Source organism: Mirounga angustirostris, unplaced genomic scaffold (assembly GCF_029215605.1).
Source record: "Mirounga angustirostris isolate CCGP_5_RB_7025 unplaced genomic scaffold, mMirAng1.0.hap1 SCAF_1, whole genome shotgun sequence".
In the NCBI taxonomy this organism is placed as follows: domain Eukaryota; kingdom Metazoa; phylum Chordata; class Mammalia; order Carnivora; family Phocidae; genus Mirounga; species Mirounga angustirostris.
Window position 1 is genome coordinate 186,151,430 of NW_026991709.1, and position 26,257 is coordinate 186,177,686.

At 40.1% G+C, this 26,257-nt stretch overlaps 1 protein-coding gene across 7 annotated transcripts in view; it reads left to right on the forward strand.

Moving 5' to 3' along the window:
* CADPS (calcium dependent secretion activator) overlaps positions 1-26,257 on the forward strand; it is a 484,463-nt gene that overhangs the window by 377,806 nt on the left and 80,400 nt on the right. For 4 of the 7 annotated variants that reach the window (XM_064576385.1, XM_064576395.1, XM_064576401.1 and 1 more), the window contains 4 exons: positions 6,183-6,289; positions 12,965-13,121; positions 13,915-14,056; positions 25,930-26,085. In XM_064576385.1, the coding sequence (XP_064432455.1) occupies positions 6,183-6,289; positions 12,965-13,121; positions 13,915-14,056; positions 25,930-26,085 (562 nt within the window). Of the gene's footprint in view, positions 1-1,546; positions 1,556-6,182; positions 6,290-7,323; positions 7,333-11,766; positions 11,788-12,964; positions 13,122-13,914; positions 14,057-22,391; positions 22,539-25,929; positions 26,086-26,257 lie in introns of all 7 variants that reach the window. The other 3 variants (XM_064576387.1, XM_064576381.1, XM_064576399.1) reach the window with 3 other exon arrangements.

The following is a 26,257-nucleotide window of genomic DNA, read 5'->3' on the forward strand; positions in this document are numbered from 1 at the left end:
TAGAGGTATCAACAGAGGAGGTGGACCTGTGTTATAAAGGCACTCTTGTTATGGCATATGAAGGTATAGCTCTTGTTATGAAGGGATCTCGTAAAGGCTTCTGAGCAGGGGTATGACAGGCTCAGATGTGTGCTTTACGAGGTCACTCTGGCTGCTACATAGACAATGAACTTCAGAGGAGGAACGGGACTAAAGGCTGGCTGGCAGTCTTTAGCAACAGTTGAGGTAGAGATGATGAGATGAATTGCATGTCTACCCCCTCAGCAAGAGTGTGGGCACATGACCTAATACAGTGGAAGAAAAAATCAAGAGACATTTTGGGGATAGAATGGATAGGCCATGCCACCCATGGCCTTATAGGGAAGAGAAAGATGGCTACCAGGAAAATAGTAGAGAAAACAACCCATGATTCATCCACATCTTTATTACCATATACTTTATACTGTGCTAGAGATGAAATCTTCTGAAAGGGAGTGATGAAGATGCAAGGCATCAAGTGTATATAATGGATAACCTCACTGAAGAAATTATGCTGAATTATGCTCCATGGACCCATCATTTTAGAGAGGCAGGGTACTCTGGAAAGCAGGTCGTGGCAATCTACTTAGCTTTCTATTCCTACTCTAGCTCTTGCCCCCCACCCCCCCCACCACCACCACTCCCAAATTGTAGCAAAGTGCTACAGGCTAGTTATTTCCAGTGATAGCATAATACTAACACTGTCATCTTCAGCAACACATCAATAGATTGGAAGTTGGTGGTAAGTGGGCTTTCCATCAACCATATCCATCTCTCATATGATATTTCAGGGACTGGCAATTCCCTCGCTGGAAGCAGAGATGGTCAGGTTATTTAAGCGCTAATTGGAGTGTCTCTCACTCCTGGATGCTTCTCTTCCTTGGCTTAGCTGAGCATGTAGAGGAATTCTCTTTTTGTTTTTCTGCAGTCACATTTAACTCTCTCTTTGGAAGCCAAGCAGATTTAATTGTGTAAACATGAGCAATGGTAATTGGGTAAATGAAGTTGGAAACCAAGGTATGATGTTTTTGTTTTGCTCTGCGAGGAAAAAAAATAGGGAGCGTGTTTTTCTATGGTGGCAAACCTCACTGTCAGAATTCTGGACAGGCAGTTGGCAGGAGGGAATCCCTTTACGAATTTTCATCAAGACCCACTGAGCTGAAATATGTATCGGCTGCCTCATGGGTGGGTTCTGGATCAGCCCGGGGACATTTCATTGTTTTATAAACCACCAGGTCAAGTGTTTCTCTACACAGGCTCAGCTATCTGGGTAAGAAGTTGCCATGAGAATTGCATGCTCAGGTAACACACATTCACGGAAAGAGCCATGAAGATGTGTTACCAGAGATGCACCTAACTTTCAGTACAGCTGTAAGTGGAAAACCAGATTTTAACAAATATATTAAAATATGGAGTACTTTTTTATAAAGGATCAGTAGTTGCCGTCCTCTAAATAGCTTTAATTCAACACTGATTTTTCCAAATTCTACTTAGGCACAGTATTTTCCAAACAAAAGATTTAAATAAGAGGAGACTGGTAAATATTTTTTTTAGTCCTGCATTCAAAACACTGAGGTGGTCCCACAAGCAAAAGACCTCATCAACTTTTTCTTTCAATAGATGGTTTTACCAGAATATTATATTTAGCCTTATTTCTTATATTTTTATCAATGTTGCTAGAATTCCATTTCCTATAAGCCTGCAGTAAAATTCATTTTCCCAGCTGAAAATTCAAGCAAACCAAGAAGCAAACTTGGCAATGTAGTATGTCCCCCCTCACCATACAGATTGCTTTATAAATGAGGAACTATTAAAAAGGACCAGGTCTAAGATTAATGAGACACTCATTAAAGAGAGAGAATTGTAGAAGCTGATAGTGCTCTGTGTGTGTATTGAAGGAGAGGCTATTGTTATAGGATGTTTGCTGTGCTGTTATCGTAAACCACATGACAGATGGGTCAAGTGCTGATTACAGTATTCTAACATTTGGAATAGCAAGTAACATATTTGATAAGCTGGCAAGTTTTTATATATGATTCAACCCACAATATAAAAGCCACGAGAATTTCAAATTGAAAATAATTAAATGAGCTGGAAACAATCAGATACCACACATTTTTCCCCAAAATGACAGATTTTGACATGTTGAAATTCCACAAAGGGAGCAAGAATATTCCCTAGATCACTTGAACTAATAATGGCCCTTCATCTGCTTTTGTAAAGCAATTAATTCCTGCCTTCTCACAGTGTTGGAGAGAACAGTAAACGTTTTTAGGCACCTTAGGCTTTACAGAGATCTGTCCACGCACTGTTTTATTTGCTCTTATCATCAGCCCCGCAAGGTATGTAAAGAAAGATACTAATATTCTCGCTTCATAGCTGAGGAACCGGAAGCACAGAGAAGTTTAAGGAGAAGGTGGAAGGTTACATGAGAAAGTTAAGTAGCGTATTGAGGGTGAGAAGCCAGATCTTCCAGCTATGAATCCGTCAAGTCTGATCACTGGGAAGAGGAAGCAGCTATTCACATAGAGGCGTTCTTCATTGAACAAAAGTGTATCTTCTTTCTGTCAATGATGCTGCCATCATCATTCATGTGTATCCATCTGGAGAAAGGCATCCAGTGTTTGCGTTCAGCCTCTGAGTGTCTCGGTAGGGTAGTATGGGTGACGCTGGTAAGAGTCCCGTCCCTTGTCACACAATGTCACACCTCTGTAATACTGCAGTAACTCCAGGAAAGCAGCAGTCCTCCGTCTGTGTTCTATCATTGTTGCTTGTTTGGTTTTTCTTTTCAGACTTTATCATCTTCCTGGTCACCTTTGTGAAAGTCACGTTGTCTCTTTCCTTTTTTTACTGTCTCTCCTCACCTCCCTGAGCAGCTCCCCCGCCACCTCCTGGGCCTCCTCCACCCACCCAAAAGCAGACCAGCATGTTATATCGGAGGCTCAAAGGCATGCCTAGGCCACAACCAAGTACTGTAAACTTCTACCATTACTTTATTCAGCAGCTTTTTAGTTTAGTTTGCTTTTCTGTTCATTTTTCTTCTTGAAATTTTGTTTCGGTTTGGAACACTAAGCTGAGGCTCAGGCTCTCAAGTTTGACACTGTAGGTTTTGAGACAGTCGAAAGAGAGCATTTATTTCCAAATGTCCACATTTTTTTGTCTAGCTATGTCTGACATATGCAACATTTTCAAATCTCAATGTCAGCACAAAATAACATTGTTGTTGCATAACATTTTGCATGACGATTTTTTTTATATGTTATGAGCTTCAGTTCTGTTGTATGAAATGTTTACTAAGTATATGGTAGTTACAGCTCCCCTTCTTCAGTGCTCCAGCTAGTACAAGATTGGGTGATAGTGATGTTGCAATCCATTTCAAGACAGCAGAAGTGACAAAAAAAAAAAATCATGTCTAAGCACAAATTTCTTCTTGACCTCTGATGGGGGGGGGCGGGGGGAGGGAGGACGTGCTAGAGGATTTTGCACAATATTTTCTTTAAAGACAACATCTTAGAGAAGTTGTTTTTAGCACCATTTTTGCCACTTAGCTAGTCAGTTAGATATGCAAATGAAGAAGAAAACAGCGTCATGTCTCAATAAAGTGGTTTGATCTATAGATAATGGTATTGCAGCTAATTAATGGTAAATGGAAGTCTGCTACGTGGGTTAATTGGAAGATCAAGCATCCTAGATTAAAGGATCCTAAACTTGCTTATTTTAATGGTTGCATGTTAAAGTAAACTTGCAAAAGGTTTTATTAAACATACTGTTTGTATATATACATCAGGCATACACATATCTGTGTACATGTGCTCACACTTAGAATGGTTGCATGCACATGTACACTTTATGTGTATCTACCAATATATATTGTAGTCAGTCTAAGAGTACTGCATATCAAAACAAATCTTCAGGTGGTCCTAGCTTAAGCATCTTGGATTTCTCCAAACATAAAAATCATTCACGGTCTTTAAATGAAAATACATAAAAATATTGGTGGGAATTACTTCATGTCTATATCATATGTCATGTACAGCTAGAACTCCCCTAGATTTGGTGAGTATTCCATGCAAAGGACAATGTTCTCGCCTCATAGCAAGAATGTTCTTTATTCTCAAAGCAAGAGATTTCAAAGATGTGCCCCAAGTGGGATTTCCTGCAGATTTGTATTAATGTGCAGGCTTGTCTGGTTACTAGAAAATGTATGTAAGTGTGTGATGTGTGTATGTGGGTGTATGTGTCGAATGGGTAATAAGCATAGGATGAGGAATTTGCAAATTGATGGGTAAATGTGAATACCAACTAATAAAAAATAGTAGCTTATGCATATTTACTATCAAAATGCAAATACCTCATTCTACACATATTACTCAAACATATATACACAGTATGTTTGTAGAAATGCCTGAAAGTCTACTGATGAAATTATGATAGCCCATTTATGAAACTATACACAGGCCAGGTGCCCCAAAAGCGTAGAAGTCAATCTTGTCACTCATTCTCTCTCCACATATTTATTGCTCCGGACCAGGCAATGAGCTATCAACCCTAAACTCGGCACATTTCCTTCCTCTGAGTGTTGGATATTCCCCACCTGATCTGTATATTTATGTTCCCCGCCGCTCCCCCCTTCATGCCCTAACCATATCCAACCACATTTCCACCTGTACACAGTAGAGACAAGGGAGGGATCCATCGGCCTGAATCCAGAAAGCCCACTTTCACACCAGTCATTGGACCTTGTTGGACTGAAATTTTCAGTACTTTGACAATCTTACCCAACCCCATTTACCATTCTTAGTTTCCATTGGCTGAGACACTCTTTTTGCATAGTGCTTCACTGAATTTGTTTTTCATTATTAAATCCCAGATTACTAATCATCTGACATGTTCATCACCTGTCTAACAAATGTACAAAAGAAAATTATATGGCTCTCTTAAATTTCTTTTGTAAATCAGCAGTCACCCATGACTTTGTTTAAACCCCACCCACCCCAAGACAACAACACCACAAACAACAACAAAACCTTCTTGTCAAGTATTGAATATTTCCTTTAGCTAGGAAAATCCTGAAGCCAAGATATATCTGCTTTAGATGAAGAGATAAAAATAAGTTTTGGCAGTCTTTTTGTGCACATATATACCTGCCCATGGACTCACACTAACAGATCCTTATTGCCATTACACTCTATGTGTTCCAAAGGACTCTGAGGCTTCAAAGTTTGAAGGTTTCAACATGAAATAGAAGATCCCCTGTGAGTACAGACTGGTTAAATTGAAGCAATTTCATTGGCCAAGAAAATCTTTGTATTTTAAATATTACTGTTTTTCCCCAGGAGAAAAGTTTTTAATTTTTGGTAACATAATGACCTTACCAAACATTCATGAATTCAGCTCTACAAAAGATTCAGCATCAACCAGGTCAAGTTTGTGGCTATCAACACTATCAAAACTAAAAACAAAGAAACAGTTTTGAGTACATTGTTGCCACCCGCCTGATAAAATTTCAGTTGCACCAACAGGTGGCACAAACTCCCACCAGTTCATCCTGTAATCCACCCCCAACACCCTTTTAATGATTCTATCCTGCCTTCTACCTAATGGCCCAGGAATGTCTCTTAACTTTCAGTCTCCTCCCTGGACAACTTAAAACAGCCAGACCTTTGATTCTGTTTGTTCAAAATGAACATTCCAGTACCTGTTAAACGTGCAGACCTGTAATGAAAAACAATGCTGTATTATCAAATGTTCGGGGATAAATGCAGGAAACAAATGTCACAGCAATCAAGAGTAAGCTTCCCACTTCAGGTAGCATGAACGCAGTCTAGAGGGTGATCTAAGATAGTACATTTATGCTGTCTTTAAAGAACATGTGTACAAAATGTCACTAAATTTGAAATGGGCTGTCATAAACTTAAGGTAGCTTAATATGCAAATTCGAAGCTGGAGCACTGCTTTTTCTTAATATGTATTCTGAGGACGATGGTGATAATAACAAAATGGCTTTATGGTTTGCTCACTACTAATTACGTGGCACTTAACATCTGCATGAAACTTTAAAAAAAAATTGGTAACTATTTGACATTTCTTATCCACTAGTTCTAACGGCCACAAAACTAGCCTGAGGCTTTCGCTGAATTTTAACACAAATTCTTGTACTACAGAAAATGTAGGCCGGTTAATCACTCCTGCCAAAAAGCTGGAAGACACAATCCGCCTTGCTGAGCTAGTCATTGAGGTTCTCCAACAGAATGAGGAGCACCACGCAGAGGTGAGCAGGCATGGCGGGAAAATGTCTTTTTGGGTGTCCCTTAGCTGGAAAGTGCAGAACTGATCCTACCAGCGACATGAACAAGGTTCCTTAACACCCATTTTCTTTTAACTGGCCTTGCAAACAGAAGGAAAGGGGAAGTGTTGCAAGGAGAAGCCTTTGGAAGGTTGTGTAAAACAAGCAAAAAGTGGTTACATGTTGTCCATTTCAGCTTAAGTTTTCAGATGTTTTAGCAAGAAGCAGAAGAGGTGAGTATATTTTAAAGATAATTTATTCAAGCAGCATATGGTTATTGTCCAGAACACACAATATACTTTTTGGTCTTCTGTGGTTGTCGTTGTTGCTACCACTGTTGTTTTTATTTATTTTATTTGGTGTGTGGATCACAGGCCATGTTTTTGAATTTATCTCTGTAATTTACTCTCTGCTTGCACTAGAGTCTTCATTTGTTAATCTCGGATGACCTAGGTTGCTAAACACAGTGACGGAAGCAAATTATTCTGTGTTGTTCAACCTGTCAATTCGCCAACATACATCTAATAGATAGATACAGCTTTCTGTCTTTTCTTTTTTTTTTACGAACCACTGTCAAAAATGATCATTTTGATAATCATTGTAAACTAAGGGATTTCAAGGCTAACTAAATCCCAAACCTGTAGGGACTTAAACAACACAACCCTTAAAAAAAAAAAAAAGATTCCAAGATTCCATTATGGTCAAACTATTTCATCAGCTCTTGTTTCAAAACTGAGATTTAAAATCATTGCTCTTAAAATAACCTTTTTGAAAATTGCACTAATTTTCACTCTTCCTCTCCAGTTAATTCTACAGCTAAAGGGGAAACAAGGCTTTCCATAAAAGCAATTTCTCAAGCACTTAAAATGATCATTCCCATGATAAATGAAAATTGACAGTATAGTTAAATAATATATAATACACCATAAATCCAACCGTCCCGACTAATGCCTGATTGCATATTTAAATTTCCTCCCTGTTTTTCTACTGTTCCACTCAATCATGGCTGATCGTGGCAGGGGAAAGAGGTATGTGACTAAACCGAATGAGCCAGCCACCTGCTGTCATAGTCTGTGCATGCCCTTCCAGTACCATGTCTTCTACTGGGACTTTTCCTGGGTGCTCCTGCTTTCTAACACTGACCCAAGGAATGTAACAGCAACTTCCAGTGGACTGCTTGTGAAATGGTGGCCCTCCACGGCAGGGTAAATGTGGGGGTTCTCTTGTGCGTGCATGAAGCGATTGATATACCTAACAACGACGGCAGTTACATCCCGACACGCGCCTCCCACCTGCCTGGATTCTGTCCTTAGCCTGTCTCAGTTTCCTATGTCCGTCTGTACTTCCCTTTCTCACAGCAGATGAGTACCAACCGTAGTAACCCGTAGCTGGCCAGAGTGATACTAATCTTCCTCTACGACTGTCTGTATGTGAACCATATATACAGTATTTATATATAGAGAGAGTGCCAAAGAATCATGATTTCCCCGAAAATCCTCATAAGAATGGGGTGAAGACCCCTTGAGGTGAGTGTAACTATCTCCAAAGCACCCAGCAGTACACGGTCAGGAATGAGAAGGGCCAAATCAACACCCTCCAAACATGGAAACCCTAGGACATGCCTCCAGACATATAAAATTAAGTTGGGCTAGAATTTTTTTTTATTCCATCCTCTAGGACATCCTTTTCAGATTGGGGGCCCTTCAGGCTTAAGTGACGGTAAGTATGTTCTTTCTGGGTGCCCACCAGATCATCTCCAGAGGCCCTACCCTGATCAGGACGTTGAGGCTTTTCCCACGATGTTGAACGAAATCTACACATTTCTGAAGACATGGATACGAAGAAGATCATTTTCCTCAGTCACAGCTGTGTTGCTGTGCTTTTAAGTAAAAGAAGAAAAATGACACATGCTTGATTTGTAATCACATTATTCTCTGAGGCTGCTACAGGCTAAGGAAGGATGGATATTTTCCATACCTCCAAAGAGGTACCAAAGGGAAGTTGATATTCCAAAGAAGATTTTTTCTTTTTTTTTTTTTTTTAAGATTTTTATTTATTTATTTGACAGAGAGAGACACAGTGAGAGAGGGAACACAAGCAGGGGGAGTGGGAGAGGGGGAAGCAGGCTTCCCACTGAGCAGGGACCCTGATGCGGGGCTCGATCCCAGGACCCTGGAATCATGACCTGAGCTGAAGGCAGACGCTTAACAACTGAGCCATCCAGGCGCCCCGATATTTTTTTTTTCTTTTCCAAAAAGCACTTCTTTCAGTAAGTGCTAATCATCATCCTAAACTGCCCTAATAACCATCATCATAAAAATATTTTAATCTTACACAGTCAAAAGCCATTCAGGGTAAATACATAGAGTAGAAATAAATTCAATTCCATTTTCATTTGTTAACTTGGGGAGTTACAACTAAAAACTTCAGCATACTTTGGAATATGAAGACTCGGTTTGGTTTTAGATAAATGTACAAGATTATTTCCTGAACTAATAATTTCATCCAATCACAAAAATTTCAATCAGCAATCAAAAACTACCTATCTGCTGAGCACTGAGGCTACTACCTCAGTGCTTTTTGGAAGGACAAGGAGACATAAGGTAGTCTTAGCCTTCAAACGGTACAGTGCAGATTGGCCAATAGCTTGGGTTCTGTGCCAGAGAAGCTTGAGTTTTAATTCCAGCTTTACCTCCTCATTGCTCTGTGATCTCAACCTGGTTACTTAACCTGTCTAGTCCTGTAAATGGGAGGTAACAATAGAATCTACCTCAGATGGTCGTTGTTGGGATGGAAAGCGACATTAAGCAAAGCATCTGGTGTTTTGCCTGGCATATAGTAAGTTCTCAACAAAGCTTGGCTGTTATATTATTAAGGACAAATTGCTAAAGAAGCAAAATATATGAATATGTGATCATGAAAAGGACAAAACCTATGTGGAAAGTACCAACTGAGTGGTACAGACAGAATATGTTGAGAGAAGAATAGGCTCATTGCAAGGCGGACTGGTCCAGAAAGTTAGCACCCTTTGTTCTTAGCATTCACTTACAGCTTGCACTCACGTGGAAAGCTCTTAAAAATGGCTGATGCCACGGTCTCGCCCCAGCTCAATTAATCAGAATCTCATGGGGAGGGACCGACTATCAGTAATTTTTAAAAGCTGCCCATCTGATTTCAGGGGATACCTGGGTCAAGAAAAGCCCCTGGGCTATGGTTAAAGAAGTGGAATTTGCCCTGGTACAATTAAGATGAGGTTTTGCTACCCAGAGAATGAATTATGAAGATTTTTTTCCACTGACCAGTACTCAACTGTATATTCTGAGTGCTCAATGAACTCTAGAAAATCACTCAATCCTGAGCATGGATCTTGGCTATAGATCCATGCTGTTCGGTGGCACCGCACAAATGAAATTGACAAGTAGACTTGCCTCCCCCACCAAGAAAACAATAATCCTTAGAACCATGTTTAATTCCAGTACAAAGTAATTAAATGCTCCAAGAGAAAACATGCTCATCAGCTAGAAATGCATCACACATACGCCCAGGCATGATACAGTAGCAGTTCTCTTATTTACCTCTTAATTTCAGCTTAATTCTGCTCTCAGAGCCGAAAAAGTTATTCACACACACGCGCGCACGCACACAAATTATGCCTTCATGTATCATTGCTCCACCTTCCCAATCTCTCTCTCTATGTATACGTATGTATATGTATATATGTATTGTGGTATACAGAGGGGTACATATATACATGTAGTTTGTGTACAAAATATACAATGTGTTCAGTGTGGTGGACTGTATTCCTAAAGCATACATCTTTGCCTTTAAATAATGAAACACACCAGGTAAGTGTTTAGAAGCCAAAGTACATCTCCCTATTGTCTTCAGAAAAGATTTCCAAAGACTTTAGATGCCTACAAACTTTGAGTTAACTCATGTACAAAAATAGCATTCACCTGTATGAGCAAGCATAAAATAAATATAGTTGTTGGGTCTGGATGTTTTGTTTGTTTTGTTTTGTTTTAATTTTAAAGCTTGCCTTGCCCCAACCCAGTCACACAGATTCTGTTCATTTGATTGAAATTATGATAATGGCTTTTTGGTGTTTTTGTTTGTTTGTTTGTTTGTTTGTTTTACCATTGCCAGAATCTTTTTCTCCTTCTCAGAGAGTCAGGTTTGATGATGAAGTTCTGGAGGAATGACCTTGGGTGTACAGAAATAGATTTGGTCTTCATTTCTCCTACAACTACTATATTTAAATTATCTTCATTCTAGAATCCTAAGTTTCTCTGCCAGACTTCAAAAGTAATAATTCACATCAGAGTAGTCATTGTTCTTTGTAGGGCTGTCTGTCTACATGATGATTAATGCAACAACTATAGGTAATTGTTCAATTGTTTTAAATTCCAGTGAAGGACTAAGTTCTCGATAGATAGTAGAAGTGGGTGCTTCTTAGGGCCTCTGGTTTGCAACTTTTAAATAAACGTGGTAAGAACCAGGTATGAGGTTGGGCTAAGACATTTTTAATTTCAGGCATTTAGGATTGGTTTTTTGTTCTGTGTTTTGTTTTTGCTTTTTTCCTATCATCCTAGAGCAAAATCGTGTCTGGGAAGGCAACTCAGTCTCCCTAGTAACTGTTTACTTGGACTCACCCTGAAGATGTAAAATTAATCAAATAACTAAAGAATGAGTACCAGCCAACATTTGGTGTGCCTTTGTGGATTTTGCAAATATCCTGCATCAGGATTGATGAGAGTCATCCCCCCATATAGGGTTGGGGGTGGGAGTGGGACTCCAGCAAGTTCCAATATTTAGAAAGTCTCTGCCTAAAAGACAGGTGGCTGGAAGAGCTCTGGGAGTGGAGTGGAGGATTTCTTCCTCTGCCGGATTTAGTCAGGTAGTCAGGGGAGCTAGCCCCAAGCCCCAGGGCTCTCACACCGAGTTAGTAAAACTACAATAAAACCTCATCGATTCAGACACAAATGCTTGTGACAATTCAACTGCAGATGCAGCTCTTATAATTTTTCTTAAGTAGAATGTTTGACGTGATCTCAACTCTCTCTGGAAATTCTAAAGGCTCGCTCATAAATTTCATATCAGGACCTCTGAAGTTAAAATTTCTGTCTCTTTGACATCACTTTATAGGTCAATTTGTCTACAATTATTAGAATTTTTTTTTAAATTTCTACATTTATGATACATCGATATGGTAACCAGCAAATACCTTTTACTTTGGTGCCCAATTATAGACTGCATTTGAAAGCAGTGAAATGATACCTCTTTTTAGAAAACCCCGTAAGTTAGCTTTTTTGCTGACAGATGAGCATTTCTCTTCTCTCATTCTCTGAATCAGTGAGGTTTTACTGTAAATTAAAATGGAAACAGCAGGTGTCTATTTCCAGCCAAGCTGACCTTGCAGAATGGTCCATGACTTGATTTTTTCCATTTAATTTGCACACCAGCCACATGTTGATAAAGGAGAAGTAAGTAAAATGAAATCTCATGAAAGAAGAGAGGTGGACCCCTATTCTGCCTCCTAGTGGCTGTTAGAATATCCCCAAATAACTAATAAATCACACAAGAGCTTGGCCATTGAACAAACTCTTTCATTTATGGAATTATTTCCATAATCATCTTTCATGTTTCCAAATGCCTTCCCATCTTTTTTTCGGTGAATGCTCCGGAAAGTGTTTCCAATGTAAATACTTTACGGCATTGGGTGGGGAGGTGGGGGACAAGCAGGGGCTGGCAATTTGTTTTTGTTTCTCTGCTCTCTTTGAAATCAGTAAAAAAAGGGGGGGGGCCTGTTGACACCGTCACTCATTCTGCATGCTCCCTGCCAGAAATGATTAGTCACCATGCATGCATGCCTTTGAATGGCATTCACATCTGGCCCAGTCCGATGTGAATGTTGCCCCTGAGACCCTGCACAATGATTTCCAAGGACCCACGTGCATGAAAATGAGTTACTTCACTGATATTTTTTGGTTTTCAATGTACATATGTGTCCAACCCCCAGAAAAGTAAGTCCTAATCTTACTGTTTCCTAGCTTACACCTGATCTTTCCTAGAGACAGGATGCAAAACCAGAGGCTCCCCGCTTAAAGAGATTTTGACTCAAACGTTTGGTGACCTGGTATGAAATAGGAGTAACATGACCAATGCATAGAGAAATATGAGTTGCTGAGCTTGTATGAGACCATAGACAATGAAGCCCAGATATGTAGATATAAGTGAACCCTAACTGCAAATTTTCAAGTTAGACCAGCAGAAAACCCATAAACACAGTGAAGAAACTCCCAAATTCGAATACCTTAGAGCAAGAGCTAGCCAACGATAATGACAAAGAGCATGACTCCAAACCTACTGGGTTATTGTAAATTGAACAGAAGTTCCACGTCTGTCCTTTCTACAGCTGCATCCTCGACCAGCAGGTCAGAATAAAGACTTTCTGAGGCAGGCCTGGAATGATGAAAAGGCATGGCCTTGGGACGCTGAGAGGCCCCATTGTATCAAAAATGCTGTTCTTTTTACAATAAAATTACCAAACCCTGCTGATGCACAGTTAATCTTGACCAGTGAGGGCTTGACTTCACATCTTAGGTCGGAGAGAGAAGCTCATCGCCTCTTTGTCTGTTGTTTTTCTGCCAAATTTCAAAGGCCTTCGCGTGGTGGTCAGACTTGATGGTGGAGCATGCCGAGACGTTCCTGTCACTTTTTGCAGTGGACATGGATGCAGCATTAGAGGTTCAGCCCCCAGACACGTGGGACAGTTTTCCACTGTTTCAACTGCTGAATGATTTTCTCCGTACCGACTGTATGTACTATCTTTGACTGGTTGACTTTCCTAAGTAGTATGCAGATAAACAGATCACTAAAATGTCTTTGGCCCAGTCAGACTACAGTCTAGTGAAACCTCTTCAGAGTTTTCTTATTGCTTTAAAAAAACCAAACTTACAGCTGATGGCCCTTCTCTTTCTTTCAACAAATGTTCTGTTGCACCGAAGCCCTCTCTTAACTAGGCAAAAGAACCCAAGAGCAGTATGATAAGCGATATTCATGCCTATGTGTTTTATTTGCTTTTGAACAAGCTAATTAACTTAACCTCTTCATATTTTGAAATTTTTATTGAAAGATGTTTTCTAGATGAAAAACAATTTCTAGCTAAATAACACCCCAAGTGTTTCAGTATCTTACAGCAATACATAGGCATAAAATAGACCTTCCTTCCAAGAAGATGATGAAGGAAGGGAGGGGTACAGAATGTTCTTTCTTTCTGCTAATGTCATGGGAGGAAGGGGAGCCGGTACAAGGAGAAAACCTAAAAAACAGTTGTCGGTTATTGTTTTTACTGTTTTTTAAAGGAGCATGATTGTTTTTCCTTTTTAGAAGAATGAAACAAATGGGTGAAATATTTTTGAACTCCATTTTCCTTCCATACAGATCTAATCATGAGCTTCGGTGCTGTTCATGTGCTTTTATACCCCCCTTTTTTCTTGCATCCCCTAGAAGCAGTATATTTAATATAGAAGATAATCCTTTCTGTATGTACATCGTATGCTGATAAAGCAACTGTAGGTTCTTACCAAGGTTTTGCTTATCTGTTCTAGATAATTTGTGCAATGGAAAATTTCACAAACACCTGCAAGACCTGTTTGCCCCACTTGTGGTTAGATATGTGGATTTGATGGAGTCCTCAATTGCACAATCCATTCACAGGGGCTTTGAGCGGGAGTCATGGGAACCAGTCAAGTAAGGAAACCTTTTTTGATACCATTGGAGTTTGGGTGCAAATGGCTGGAGAGTCATACAGAAATGGATTAATGGTGTCTTATAGTTTTTATTGTTAGCATGGACAGAGAGGAAACACTGTACATGTTTCCAACTGTGATGCTCATACTGTCCTTGTCCAAAGCAGGGGAGGTGGGAGGAGGTTAAGAAATGTTTTATAAAAGGAAATCTTTGTTTTATTGAACAAGATAAATAAGAAATAAGGGATATAAACTTGGCTGTGATGTTTGTACTGTGTATCTTACTCCAGTGGTGATATCCTTAGGAATAATGTTTCCCACAGTGTGTTCCATAGGGGTGTAGGCAAGGGGTCTGCAAACTTTTTCTATAAAAGGCCAGATAGTGAATATTTAGCCTTTCAACTACACAATCTCTGTCACAACTTCTCAGCTCTACCGTTGTAGTGAAAAACCAAAAAGAGACAAAAAGCAAATGAACAAATGTGGCTGTGTTCCCATAAAACTTTACCTTCAAAAACAGGAGGCTGTCCTATGGGCTATAGTTTGCCATTTCCTGGTCTAGGCCTTTGAGACACACCTCAAGAAAAGAACTCCATGGCCAGATATGTTTAGAAAACTCTAGATACCCCACTCATCCACCCCACACACATATCTCCTGGAGAACCACAAAGCACAACAGCATATTGGAAAACCCGGAGAACATAGTCATACAGACCCTTATTTAACTCTGCTTCACCAGGAGCTTCCTAAATGTATTTAGCTACTTTTTTTTTCCCCCAGGGGAATATCTATCCTGTAGGACCAATGATAGGAAATCCTGTAGGGTGTGAATTTGGCAATTTCCACAATTGCTTAACAAATCTTAGATCTTATTTGAAAATGTCTGGCAGATTCAGTGCCACCTCTGTTTCCCAGCAAGGGGGAGGGCTGTGACTCAGGGCTGCCAGAGGGTCAGTCTCAGGCTCCCCTTTCTAGAGACATAGTAGGCTCCTAGGTGGAGAGAATTTTCTGGTATGGTTTGAAAAGCTCCAATAAAGCCTGGTATTAGGTTTACCCTGTTGACTCTTTTTTTTCTTTTATGTAAGAAAAGCATTTTGTTCTTTCTAGTCCTTTACATCTTTGGGAAGTAGCAACCAGTATAGAGCAAAATGGGAGCTATGTACAGCACACTTTGAGACACTCCAGAACAAATATTCAAAACTCTTTTCCTCAGTTTACAAGACTTGACCTGTACCTTACCTCTAAGCAGTTTTCTGGATTGAGATTCTTCCTCTAATATTTTACTGCATGACTCTAACTGATAAAGAAACCTGTGCAAAATAGCTTTCTCGGTCACCCCACCCCCGCCATTTCCACGTCTAAGTCACGAGAGGAGTTTCTTGACTTACCCCACTGAGAGCAGGTTAATGGGCAGTTGCTCTTCATTTGCAAGCACCAAGAAATCTAAATTTTATCTTGTTATTCTCAGGCTTATACCATCTCTTAATATGGCCCTGCTGACTTTTAACTCATGAGAATTAAACTGGGTCCCTTAATGACAAAGCATGAACAAGCGACTGTATTTTTTTTAATGCTCATTATATTCAAGACAGTTGTGCTGTAGAGAACATCTGAGAAAAGGAAAAGGTTCAAATGAGTAATGTTCACGTTTTCAAAACAGTAATGGTCTTGAAATTGCTTTTACTTACTTGGGTTTAAACGTGGATGCTGCTACTACGGACCACATGGGAGGAAATGATTTGTATCTGTCACTATTTCTTAAAGGGCCCCAGAGTTAGGGCCTTGCCCTCCACTCACCAGCCAGAAGGCAAGGCTTGAAAACTCCATGAACTGTTTTCTCATCTGTAAAACTGATTTTTTTAAAGTGTCCCTACTCAGTGTCTGAGAATTGTCATGAAGCTCTGTGATAATGTCACCAATGTCATTTTATAATCTGTTAAATTCTTCAAGCAAGTAACTGCTATTCCTCTTGAAGTATTAAATATTCTTGATACCATCAGATATAAAGGTAGAATCAAAATTATTTTCACGATTGGAAGTGTTAGTCAAGGAAGGTTTTTGTTGGGGATTTTTTTTAATGCTTAAAAAATAAAATTTGAACTCTTGGACCAGTAATTTAAAGACCTGAAAATTAGGGAAGGATTAATGGTTGTGAAGAATAACCTGGGAATGTTTGATGCAGATGTTTTTTTGTATTTTTGTTTTTTCCTCAAGTAGCTTTTTGCTGTCCCAAACTGTGCCATTGGTTAGTGACTGTGATTGTGGTCTGTTCAACTCAATGGTAAATAGTACGTGCCTTTTAGAGTACGTAGAGGTATTTGAAAGTGCCGACTAAAACGTAAACTAAATTACAATACTTTGAAACAACACGCATTTTATTAGCTGATTTGTAAACAGAATGTGGATGCTATGACAGAGTTAACAGAATGGCTGGCACAAAATGAAGGGTAAAAAGAGCCTGGGCACGTGCTTTTATGTGCTAAGAAGAATGAGTCTCCCTATACTTCCTACCAGGTGAAGAGAACATACAAGCTTTTATCTGACTGCTAGGGAAGAAGCAGAGATTCATGTTCCTTTTTGGATATTTTTCCAAGTCAAGGGTGACCTTTTTGTAATTTTTTTTTATTATGCTTACTCAAAAAAAGAAACTGACTTAGATACATAGATTTAGTTCGCTCAACCTTCTCTGCTCTTACATGTGTCCCTCCAGTACGTACACACACGCATACACACGCATGCACACATAACCTTTCCCTCAAATAATTGTTATACTCAAGTACTTCTGTCCTTCCATTTTTCAAAAGTTGTGACTACAGGCACTTGATTATAGGTAAAATGACTGAGAAATGCATTGTAAAGCTTACTTCAAGAAAAACTAGCATTCAAGGGGCGCCTGGGTGGCTCAGTCGGTTAAGCGGCTGCCTTCGGCTCAGGTCATGATCCCAGGGTCCTGGGATCGAGCCCCGCATCGGGCTCCCTGCTCAGCAGGGAGCCTGCTTCTCCCTCTCCCTCTGCCTGCCTCTTTGCCTACTTGTGCTCTCTCTCTCTCTGTCAAATAAATAAATAAAATCTTAAAAAAAAAAAAAAGAAAGAAAAACTAGCATTCAAAATATTAAAGAAAAATGGCACTCTGGCAAGAAAATGCTACTAATATATTGAGCTTGCTAAAAATAGATCAAAAAATATTCTCTATTCTTCAGATTTTCTTATTTCAAAATATGGACCTATAAAATAAAACAGAGATACAGTCCTTTGGGCTCAATACAACCGAAGCTACCTGAGAGAAAGGGTCAAATGGCCAAGTCCTATTGCTGCTTTTCTCTAGAAAGGTGGCTGCCCATCTCTGCACGGAGAGAAAGGGCAGCTGCATCTCTGTTTCCATTAAGCCAGATGCAGTCATAATTAGAATCTCAGTGTATTTGTGAAAAATGTCGTCACACAGCTTCTAACCATAGCTGAAGATAGTCAGCCTGTCAAGAACAGGCTCAAGCTAGAGCCCATAACCCTCTCGTGGGTGTCCATGAGGACACATCATAGGACCATTGCTGGACAGGTTGTTCACAACTCTCCCATAGCCTGAATAAAAGCTTTTGTTCCTAACTGGCAGTTGGACAACATTTCTACCAGATTTTTAGAATCGGCTCCTTGTTAGTCAAGTCATTCTGGCCTTCAGTGTGGAAGCAAATTTAGAAAGCATGCAATCCAAAGCTTCCCAGGACTAGTACCAAGTACCCACTCCACACTACCCTCTCCTTGACTGACCTTCTCTCAATCTCCACTCAAACACCTCCAGGCACAGAGAATCCGTGCTTCATGGTTGCCCATTTCAGGTTAGGATGGTTCTGAATGGTTGCACTAAACACTGATCTTGATATATGCACACTGAAAAACCTGTTTCTCATTTCTCAAAATGCACGCTATCTCTCTCTGCCTGAGATATACATATGAAAAGTATTTTTAAAATAACTTCCATTTTCCAGATTTTCAAGGATATTGATATCTTAATGATCATAAACCATCAGACCAAAGACATCTTAGCAACATGTAGGTGACCTGGTATGAAATACAAAAGTACTAGACTTGGAGGAGTCTGCACTTCTGACTCTGACATTAACTTGCTGGGTGACCTTGGGCAAGTCAGATGATTTTCCCAAGCCTCAGTACCCTCTTTTGTAAAACAAGGATTTTGAATACCCAAGACTTTTTCAACACTTAGCATTCTAGAAAATGTGATTTTTCCATATTCACTCCCTGCCATTTGATCACCACTGCCTCCCTAGCACCTGGAATAGGGCCTGGGACACAAAAGATGCTCAATAAATATTTACTGACTGACATTTATTAAGGAACCATACAGCCTGAAAATTATAAGGCTACAGTAGGAAAACTATGGGGAGGAGGAAAAGGAAAAGATATAATCCCCTGGTCAGGGATTTCAATCTGGCTGGGTCTGAGCAACATACACACAAGAAAAATGACTTTAAATATTTACCACTGTACAAATAATGTAACAAAGAATGATGAGATCATAGAGTAGAAATGAATGAATCTCCACTGAGGAGTCACGAAGGAAATAGCTTGGAGAGTAAGATTTCCAAAGGGGAAGGGTGCTTGGGAAGAGCATGAGCAAACGTAGAAATGTGGGAGAAAGCAGGGTATGTGATAGAAACAGTGAATGTTTGAGTTTGGCCAGCACAAATGAGGAGGGAGGTAAGCCATAGGTTGGAAAGTTGATTGGGAGGTTCTAAAAGCCCATGAAGTTTAGAACTTTATTCTCTAGGTCATACTTTTCAAACAGGGGCTTTACAGCTCCCAGGCTGGTAAAAATTGGTTCTTGGCAGGGCAGAGGGGCAAAAAAAAAATTTTACTCCTGTCATGTATATGTATAAAGCACAGGTCTACCTAGAGTACATAAACAGACCTACAGTGTATTGATGGTATTAAATTCTCATGGGGAAGGCAGTTGGGGGCCTGATGGTGCTAATGAATAAAAGATTGGGAAACACCACTCTAAACTATAGGAAGATATCAGAGAGTGCCCACCTCCCCAAGCTAAGGATTAACCTAAGGATAAGCACAGAGAAAGTCTTTAGGGTCCAGAGCAACAAAAGACAAGATGTACATTCATGTAACGAATGGCTCATAAAGTGGGAGGCATTCTGAATCTCAAATCTGTCCCCATCCAGAAGTATTTGAGAGAATACCCGACCATATCATCTCTGCAGGGAGACACAGTCTTGATTAGAATTTATTCCAGAAGTGAGGGATGTCTCTACCTCTAGTCGTTTCATCCATAGAAATGAGGTATGCACATTTGTGACATTCATCCGTGTGAGAGAGAGAGAACAGATGAGAACTTTTTAATCCAGTGCCCCAGGGATGCGCATTTGACCTGAATAGGTGCTATCTATCCTTTCTTAGCAGAGTCCCCACAGTGAATGAGTCTAATTTTTTTAAGTCTATTTATTCTTTAGTAATCTCTACCCCCAACATGGGGCTCAAACCCACAACCCCAAGATCAAGAGTCATGCGCTCCTCCAACTAAGCCAGGCAGGTGCCCCAGAATGAGTCTATTTTTTAACATATATCAGTTGTTAGGATTGCAGTTCACACTTTTTATACTATCCAGAGATATCCCATTATGATTCTCACAGAGAAGCATGTGATGGACTTGTTTTTAGGTAGTTGCTGAAGGGCCCTCTAAAATAATAATTTGTTATATCCATCAGCAGCTCCTGGAGCCTGATCTGACCCATGTGCTACTAGAAAATTCTCCCTTTTCACATGTATATTATGTTTGGAATTGCCTCTTTGACTATTAATATAAGTTATTAATATCCAAATAAAATATCAGTAACATTAATAGTACACGCTATTATTTTGCTAAACAGAAATATCAAGCATGTTTTTTAGTCTTTTAAACATAGAGCATTATAGTATGTCACATGAAGGAAATGTTTCTACATGAGTCCAGCACAGTAGTCCAGCCAAAATGTCATATTTTACAAATACAGTATGTTCTGATTAATATAAGTATTTTTCAAATTTGCATATGTAAAACAAAGCTCATTTCTAATTTGTGTACCCACCATCCACTAATATGTTTAAATTAAGTTGCTTTTGCATACATCTGTATGTTATTCATTCCTAGCTACTTTTAATTTGTTTGAATTAACATTTTAACTTGCCAGGCTGCCATCTCTAAAGATCTCCTAATTCCTTGATCATTATTCAGTGTGTGTATCATCTAATGATCACATTTGCTTATGTAGGCTTACACATGTCTTCACGGAAATCGCCAACGGTTTTGTTACATGGCAGTGTTTAAGTCTGAGAGCCACCAGGGACTGACTTCAGAGGCAGATTCTCCAGTTAAACAGAGAAACATCGAAGAAAATTTCCATTGTTCCTTCTACTTCATAGTCCTCTTTAGCTAATCTCTTGACCGTTCCAAGAAGAGCACCCTCTCATCCCAAGTAGAGAAGTGTAATTGGCTTTCCCAAAATGTGAAGTGTAAAGAACTAACCCGTGTGACACCTGTTTCCCTTAAGGAAAGAATGCCAGGTTGGCAATTTTGCATTCTAGGTTTTTCCATCCGTGTTGCCATTGGGAAAGAGTAACTTGTTTCTGGAGGGAGGCAGGTGTCCAGACTCTCTGTAGGTTCCAGGATTTCTGACTTATCCGGAGGCTTGCCCTGCTAAGCAAGCCCAGAGGCAGCTCCAGCCCTTGCAAGAGTTCTGTTAGTCAAACACAGCTTGCCCGGGGCAGAGCTGCTTTGGCAAAACTTGCTCTTCTGCAAGATCCAAAAAGAAACCCTCAACTCCCGTGCCAAAGTTCTGTCAACTCCACTTAAACAGGAAGGCTCCTCTCAGATGCAGAGTTAGGCTGGGCTCTACCGTGCCAGTGACTTTGGCTGGATGGAGCACCCTTAAAATGCCACTACAGAAGACACACGGTGCCAGTTTGTGGAGAGTAAATGCCACAGTCCTTCCACAGAGATACGCTCGATTCGAGTTGGGGTTTTGTTTTTGTTTTATTTCTCTCTTTATTCATAAAGTTATCCATCTCTCCATCACGTCAGTTGATCCATCTTCGTTCAAAAAACAAAGAACTGATGCAGGTCACATTTTTTATCTTTTTATTAATTTTAACACTTTACAGAAAAATGTGCTGCTTGGTTAACTTTCACAGACTGAACACACCCTTGTAACAATCACACAGATAAAGAAACAGAACATCCCCAGCACCTCTAAAGCCCTGCTTCCTTTCTCCCAGTCTCTATATCACTTCCAAGGGTGACTACTCTAACACAAGGCCACATTTGAAATCCACTCGTGCTCCAAGCATTTAGAATTAGAGGGGAGCTTGGGATTCTTCTCTTTTCCTAGGTGTCTTTTTACGTGTGTAAACAGTTCTCCATTTTAATTGGACTTAGTTTGAGGGAGGACGTTTCTTTAAGTGGTTTTGTACAATTATTCAAAGCTAATCCTTCTTCTTGATACAATTCCTTCATCTTTGCCATCAACTATGACACCCTGTTGCACATACACCTGTCTTCAGAAGTAACAATTGGAAAGTATGTGTTCAAGTGGGTGAACTTCCCATCATGCCTTGTGTCTAATATCTGACTTGAGAAATGTGCCTCGATCAAAAATAATTTATGAATAAAAGAAAACGAAAATGCGCCACTATCGCTAATCAACCCCAGCTATTTCCCCAGCAGCCCCAGCTCCACCAATGCCAAGAATTCCATGAACTTCGGGCGCCTGGGTGGCTCAGTCGTTAAGCGTCTGCCTTCGGCTCAGGTCATGATCCCAGGGTCCTGGGATCGAGTCCCACATCGGGCTCCCTGCACCACGGGGAAGCCTGCTTCTCCCTCTCCCACTCCCCCTGCTTGTGTTCCCTCTCTCGCTATGTCTCTCTCTGTCAAATAAATAAATAAAAAATCTTTAAAAAAAAAAAAAAGAATTCCATGAACTTCAAGTTCTTGGCGTCAGACAAGTTCTAGACTCTCACGGCGGTAGATTTGGAAGCCAAAAGCCCCTCACCACGGCATTTAAATAATGTGATCATTGTGTATGGGTGTCTTTGAGTTTCCACACTTTTAAGTCACTCTGTGGTTAATTTTTCTCCATTCACTTTTGTCATTTCTCTCTGAATCCTGAACCGCACCAGAGCTCCCCATCCATACGCTGTCTTCTGAAGTGTGTTGCTTGAGTTTTCACTGTTGTCTTGCTGTGGACTTAGCCAATTTATTTACAACTGTTCATGTGCTTCTGCCACATCTGCATTGTCACTGTGATGGTATTTTTTCTTTCTGTCTGTTTCTTCCACAGGAGTTTAACCAGTAACCTACCCAATGTGAACCTACCCAATGTGAACCTTCCCAAAGTACCAAATCTACCAGTTAACATCCCTCTAGGCATCCCACAAATGCCTACTTTTTCGGCACCGTCATGGATGGCTGCTATATATGATGCTGAGTGTGTATTCAGTTCACATTAGATCTAATTTAAATTTAAGTGATCTTGGCATGGATATGTATTGTTTATTTCTATACATCCTATATAACAGAGATGGAGATGGATAATTAGACATATTTTGCTGATCATACAAAGACAATATTGTTTATTTCTGGCATGCAGTGTGTTTGTAAGACGTTTGCTATATATACAGCACTAACAATTTGTCTTACGCCCACTGAACGCTTGAGGACTATGTTTCACTTCCTGAATTCTTTTGCAAAAGGAGACTGCCCATGTTTTGTTTTGGTTTTGTTGTTGCTTTTCTTTCTTTCTTTCTTTCTTTCTTTCTTTTTTTTTTAATTCAGGTGCCATGACTCTAGGAGTTCTTCATTCAAAAATAGTCCAAGAAACCTCTTTGATGGGCTGTCCAGTCATCTCTGGCCTGATCCAAATCTAAGAGGAAAGCACACTTACCTAGAAGTTGGGGTTTTCTTTAAATAAAAAATTCCTAGAGACTGTTTAAACCATAAAGCATATTTCTGGTGTCAGCAAATGGCAGGATATAGTAACAGTATGTTCAGGGCTAAATGAAAACTTCTGAATGGATCAAGCCTTAGTAATGTCTATGTTATGTAAAGATACTTTCCAAGGTCATAATGCAATATGGAGCATTGGGATCTAGGTAGCAAGAAAATATCTAAATTTGAGAATGCAAGAATCAAACAACAAATAATTAAATTTTGCAATAGCTGTATCATCTGTGGTATGAGGATAGGGCCATTCTTTACATTCATCTATACAAATGCCAGGAATGCATGGGGTTTGTCTTTTGGGGAGGCCTGGCCGCCCCTTTAAAGGCAGGAGCTCAGGGGTCGAGGTTGAGCTGCCACTTCTAGCTTAGGAAGTGAACCCACTTTCTTTTTTTCCCGTAGCAAGAAGAAGATCCAGCACCCCTAAATTCTACCTCAGGGAAATTAAATTAAAACCATGTGCATGATTTAATAAGTGAAATAGGGTTTAGTGATTCTATACCCTCCTTTGATCCTTTTCTTAGACCACAGCTAATTATAGGCCAGATAAGCTTTTTCTTGAAAGAATAAATTGGCACATTTTCAAAGGAAAGTGTTATTATCAAAGGAATAAAAAATGATCTGAAACTAGCAGTGATGTTTTGAAATCTCGAAATCACATTCATCAAGATGGCCCTCAACAGTTTTATTTCTGCAGTGATCCAGGTAGAAACAGGGAGTTAAATGACTGCTCTACTTGGCTGCTTCGAAGTTGCCCAACATTTTTAAAAACCTCTATTCGTTCACAAGTGCACAATGAAATCATATAGTTAATGTGTCTGATTCTCTTTTAAAGACAAATTTAAAACCTCCAAAAATTTATAACTGAAAAAAAATTCTTCTAAAAAAAGTAAATCATATTCATGCTAAGATGACTATATCAAAAGTTAGATTAGGTAGTCTGTTAAAAATTAAAATATAAATATCTGAAAGCTTTTCTCACCTTCTTCTATGCATGCTCTGTGACATTGTTTTTGAAAAGATATGAATCAAGACATTGTAATAAAGCAGATAATGGTCTCCATTCAATTAATTAAGGCATGAGTGGGAACACATTTTGGTAACTGCTCAGCAATCAAAATAGTCTTGGTGCTATTGCCTTAACATTAACAGTTTATCTTAAAAATAAAAAGAAAATATTCTTTTCCTCATGTCAAAACTTAATAATAAGCTCTTCAAAGAAAAAAAAAAAAACCCTAGAAGAATTTTTTGAAACTCTGAAACCAGATGGGTGTCAAAATGTTGTTGTAATAAATACCAATTATTGCATTCATATGTACTTAATGATTTAAAACATACAACCATGCAGTTCCAAAACGGGGTTTAGACTAGACAAAGTTGGGGTTTCTTTTTCCCAAGCATAGGATGGGGAGTAGGGGGAAGGCTGAACTTTCACGGAGAAATAACGCATTCCCCCACTTTTGAACGGTGCTTATGGCAGGATCTGAATAGAAGGCGTAGATCCTCAATCACCCGCCAGGAAATGCCTGATTCTATATCTTTTCATAATTCCAGCTTCCTCCTTTGCCACTTTTCATTTTTAAGGACGTGTTTCCATGTTACCTGCTCCTTCGTGTCAGATACATCTACATACTGACCTCAGACTGGTCTGTCCTTGGAAACCTTACCCTGTTGGTCCAGGCCTTGGGCTCCCTCTCGGCATGCTGGGAGTTTGCCCCCTCCCCACCCCACAGTAGCTGTGTATGCGTTTATGCACTAGCTATATTTCTCTCTGAAGCATTAATTCAATGCAGCTGGCATCTGTCACAATAGAAACACCCACTCTCATCTGTTTCTATAGACGATGTCAGAACAAGTGGTAATGCATGGTGTGTTGGACATTTTATAAATTACCATGTTAGCATTAGTGGTATGCGAGGAAGGGGGGTGGGTGGCCACTCCTCAGGGCTCCAAAGGGGACTGTTAACCAAAGGGAAAGCCAGCCAGAGAAAGACAAGAGGGTGAGAGATGGAGCATTTCCCATACACAGGCTTTCCGTGGATGCCCCAGGTAAAAGTTTCTTAGACTTCATTGTACAGAAGGGAATCAAGACCAATTTCTCCATCTGTACAGGCGACTGGGTAAGGTGGTGCAATGGTAAAAAGAGCTCAGGTTTTGAGCCCTAACGTTTTGCAAATATCCCCTGTTGGCTCATCACCCCCCACCCCCACAGCGTCCTGGGGCTGCCTATGCAACAGGCTGGTCTGTGATAATTGGAGTGAGAACCAAACTGAACAAGAATCTTGGACTCAAGGTATCCAGATGTACTCGTCTTGATTTGAGTCACCCCAGTTTCTTTCCAGCTCTTCAAGAGAGAAAGCAGGTCCTCGCTCACCACTTTGTTAGCACTGTCCTTTTAAAACTGAAAGTCTTGTGCAATCTTCAAGACACCTCCGTTCTGGAGGGGAGCTGGGGAAGTGCATGAAACCCTGAATTTTAATAACTGCATGATGCCATGTAGTTATTATCTGTTGAAACTGACTTCTCCCTCTGGTTCGTGGCCTTCATCTGAATCATCACATGTGTTAATGTGGTTATTAAAAGAAGGCTGATTTTTACCATACACCATTCTCCTCGTCATTGTGGGGCAACAACTTTCTTTCCTCAGACTTCTCACTGGTCTGGAATAATTGGCCGAACAAAGCAGACTAAGTCATGTATGGTAAAACTCAAAATCTGCCGGTGGAGATGGCCCCCACCTCCACCGCCAACACGCGTCGTTTTGTATGTTCAAGCCACTGTTTGCCTTAAGCCTTCTAGCACCTAGTTGTCTTTGTGTCAGCTTTTCCAGAATCCAAAGCCTGTGGGTGACTCTCGTTTTCTAATTTTTATCCTGCCAGTAATGGATCAGGCACTTCAGAAGATCTGTTCTGGAAACTCGATGCCCTTCAGACCTTCATTCGGGATTTGCACTGGCCTGAGGAAGAGTTTGGAAAGCACCTAGAACAACGGCTGAAGCTGATGGCAAGTGACATGATTGAATCTTGTGTCAAAAGGTAAGCCTTGGTGGCTGGACGGGCCCCGCACGCCTTCCCCACTACACTCTGACTCAGAGAATGGTAGGTGGCCACTCTTTCAATTGCCCATAATTTGGATTTTTTTTGGAGAAGGTACTTGCTTGTCCAAGTCAGCTGGAGCGGTGGCCACCCAAGTCTAGCTCCTGTTCAC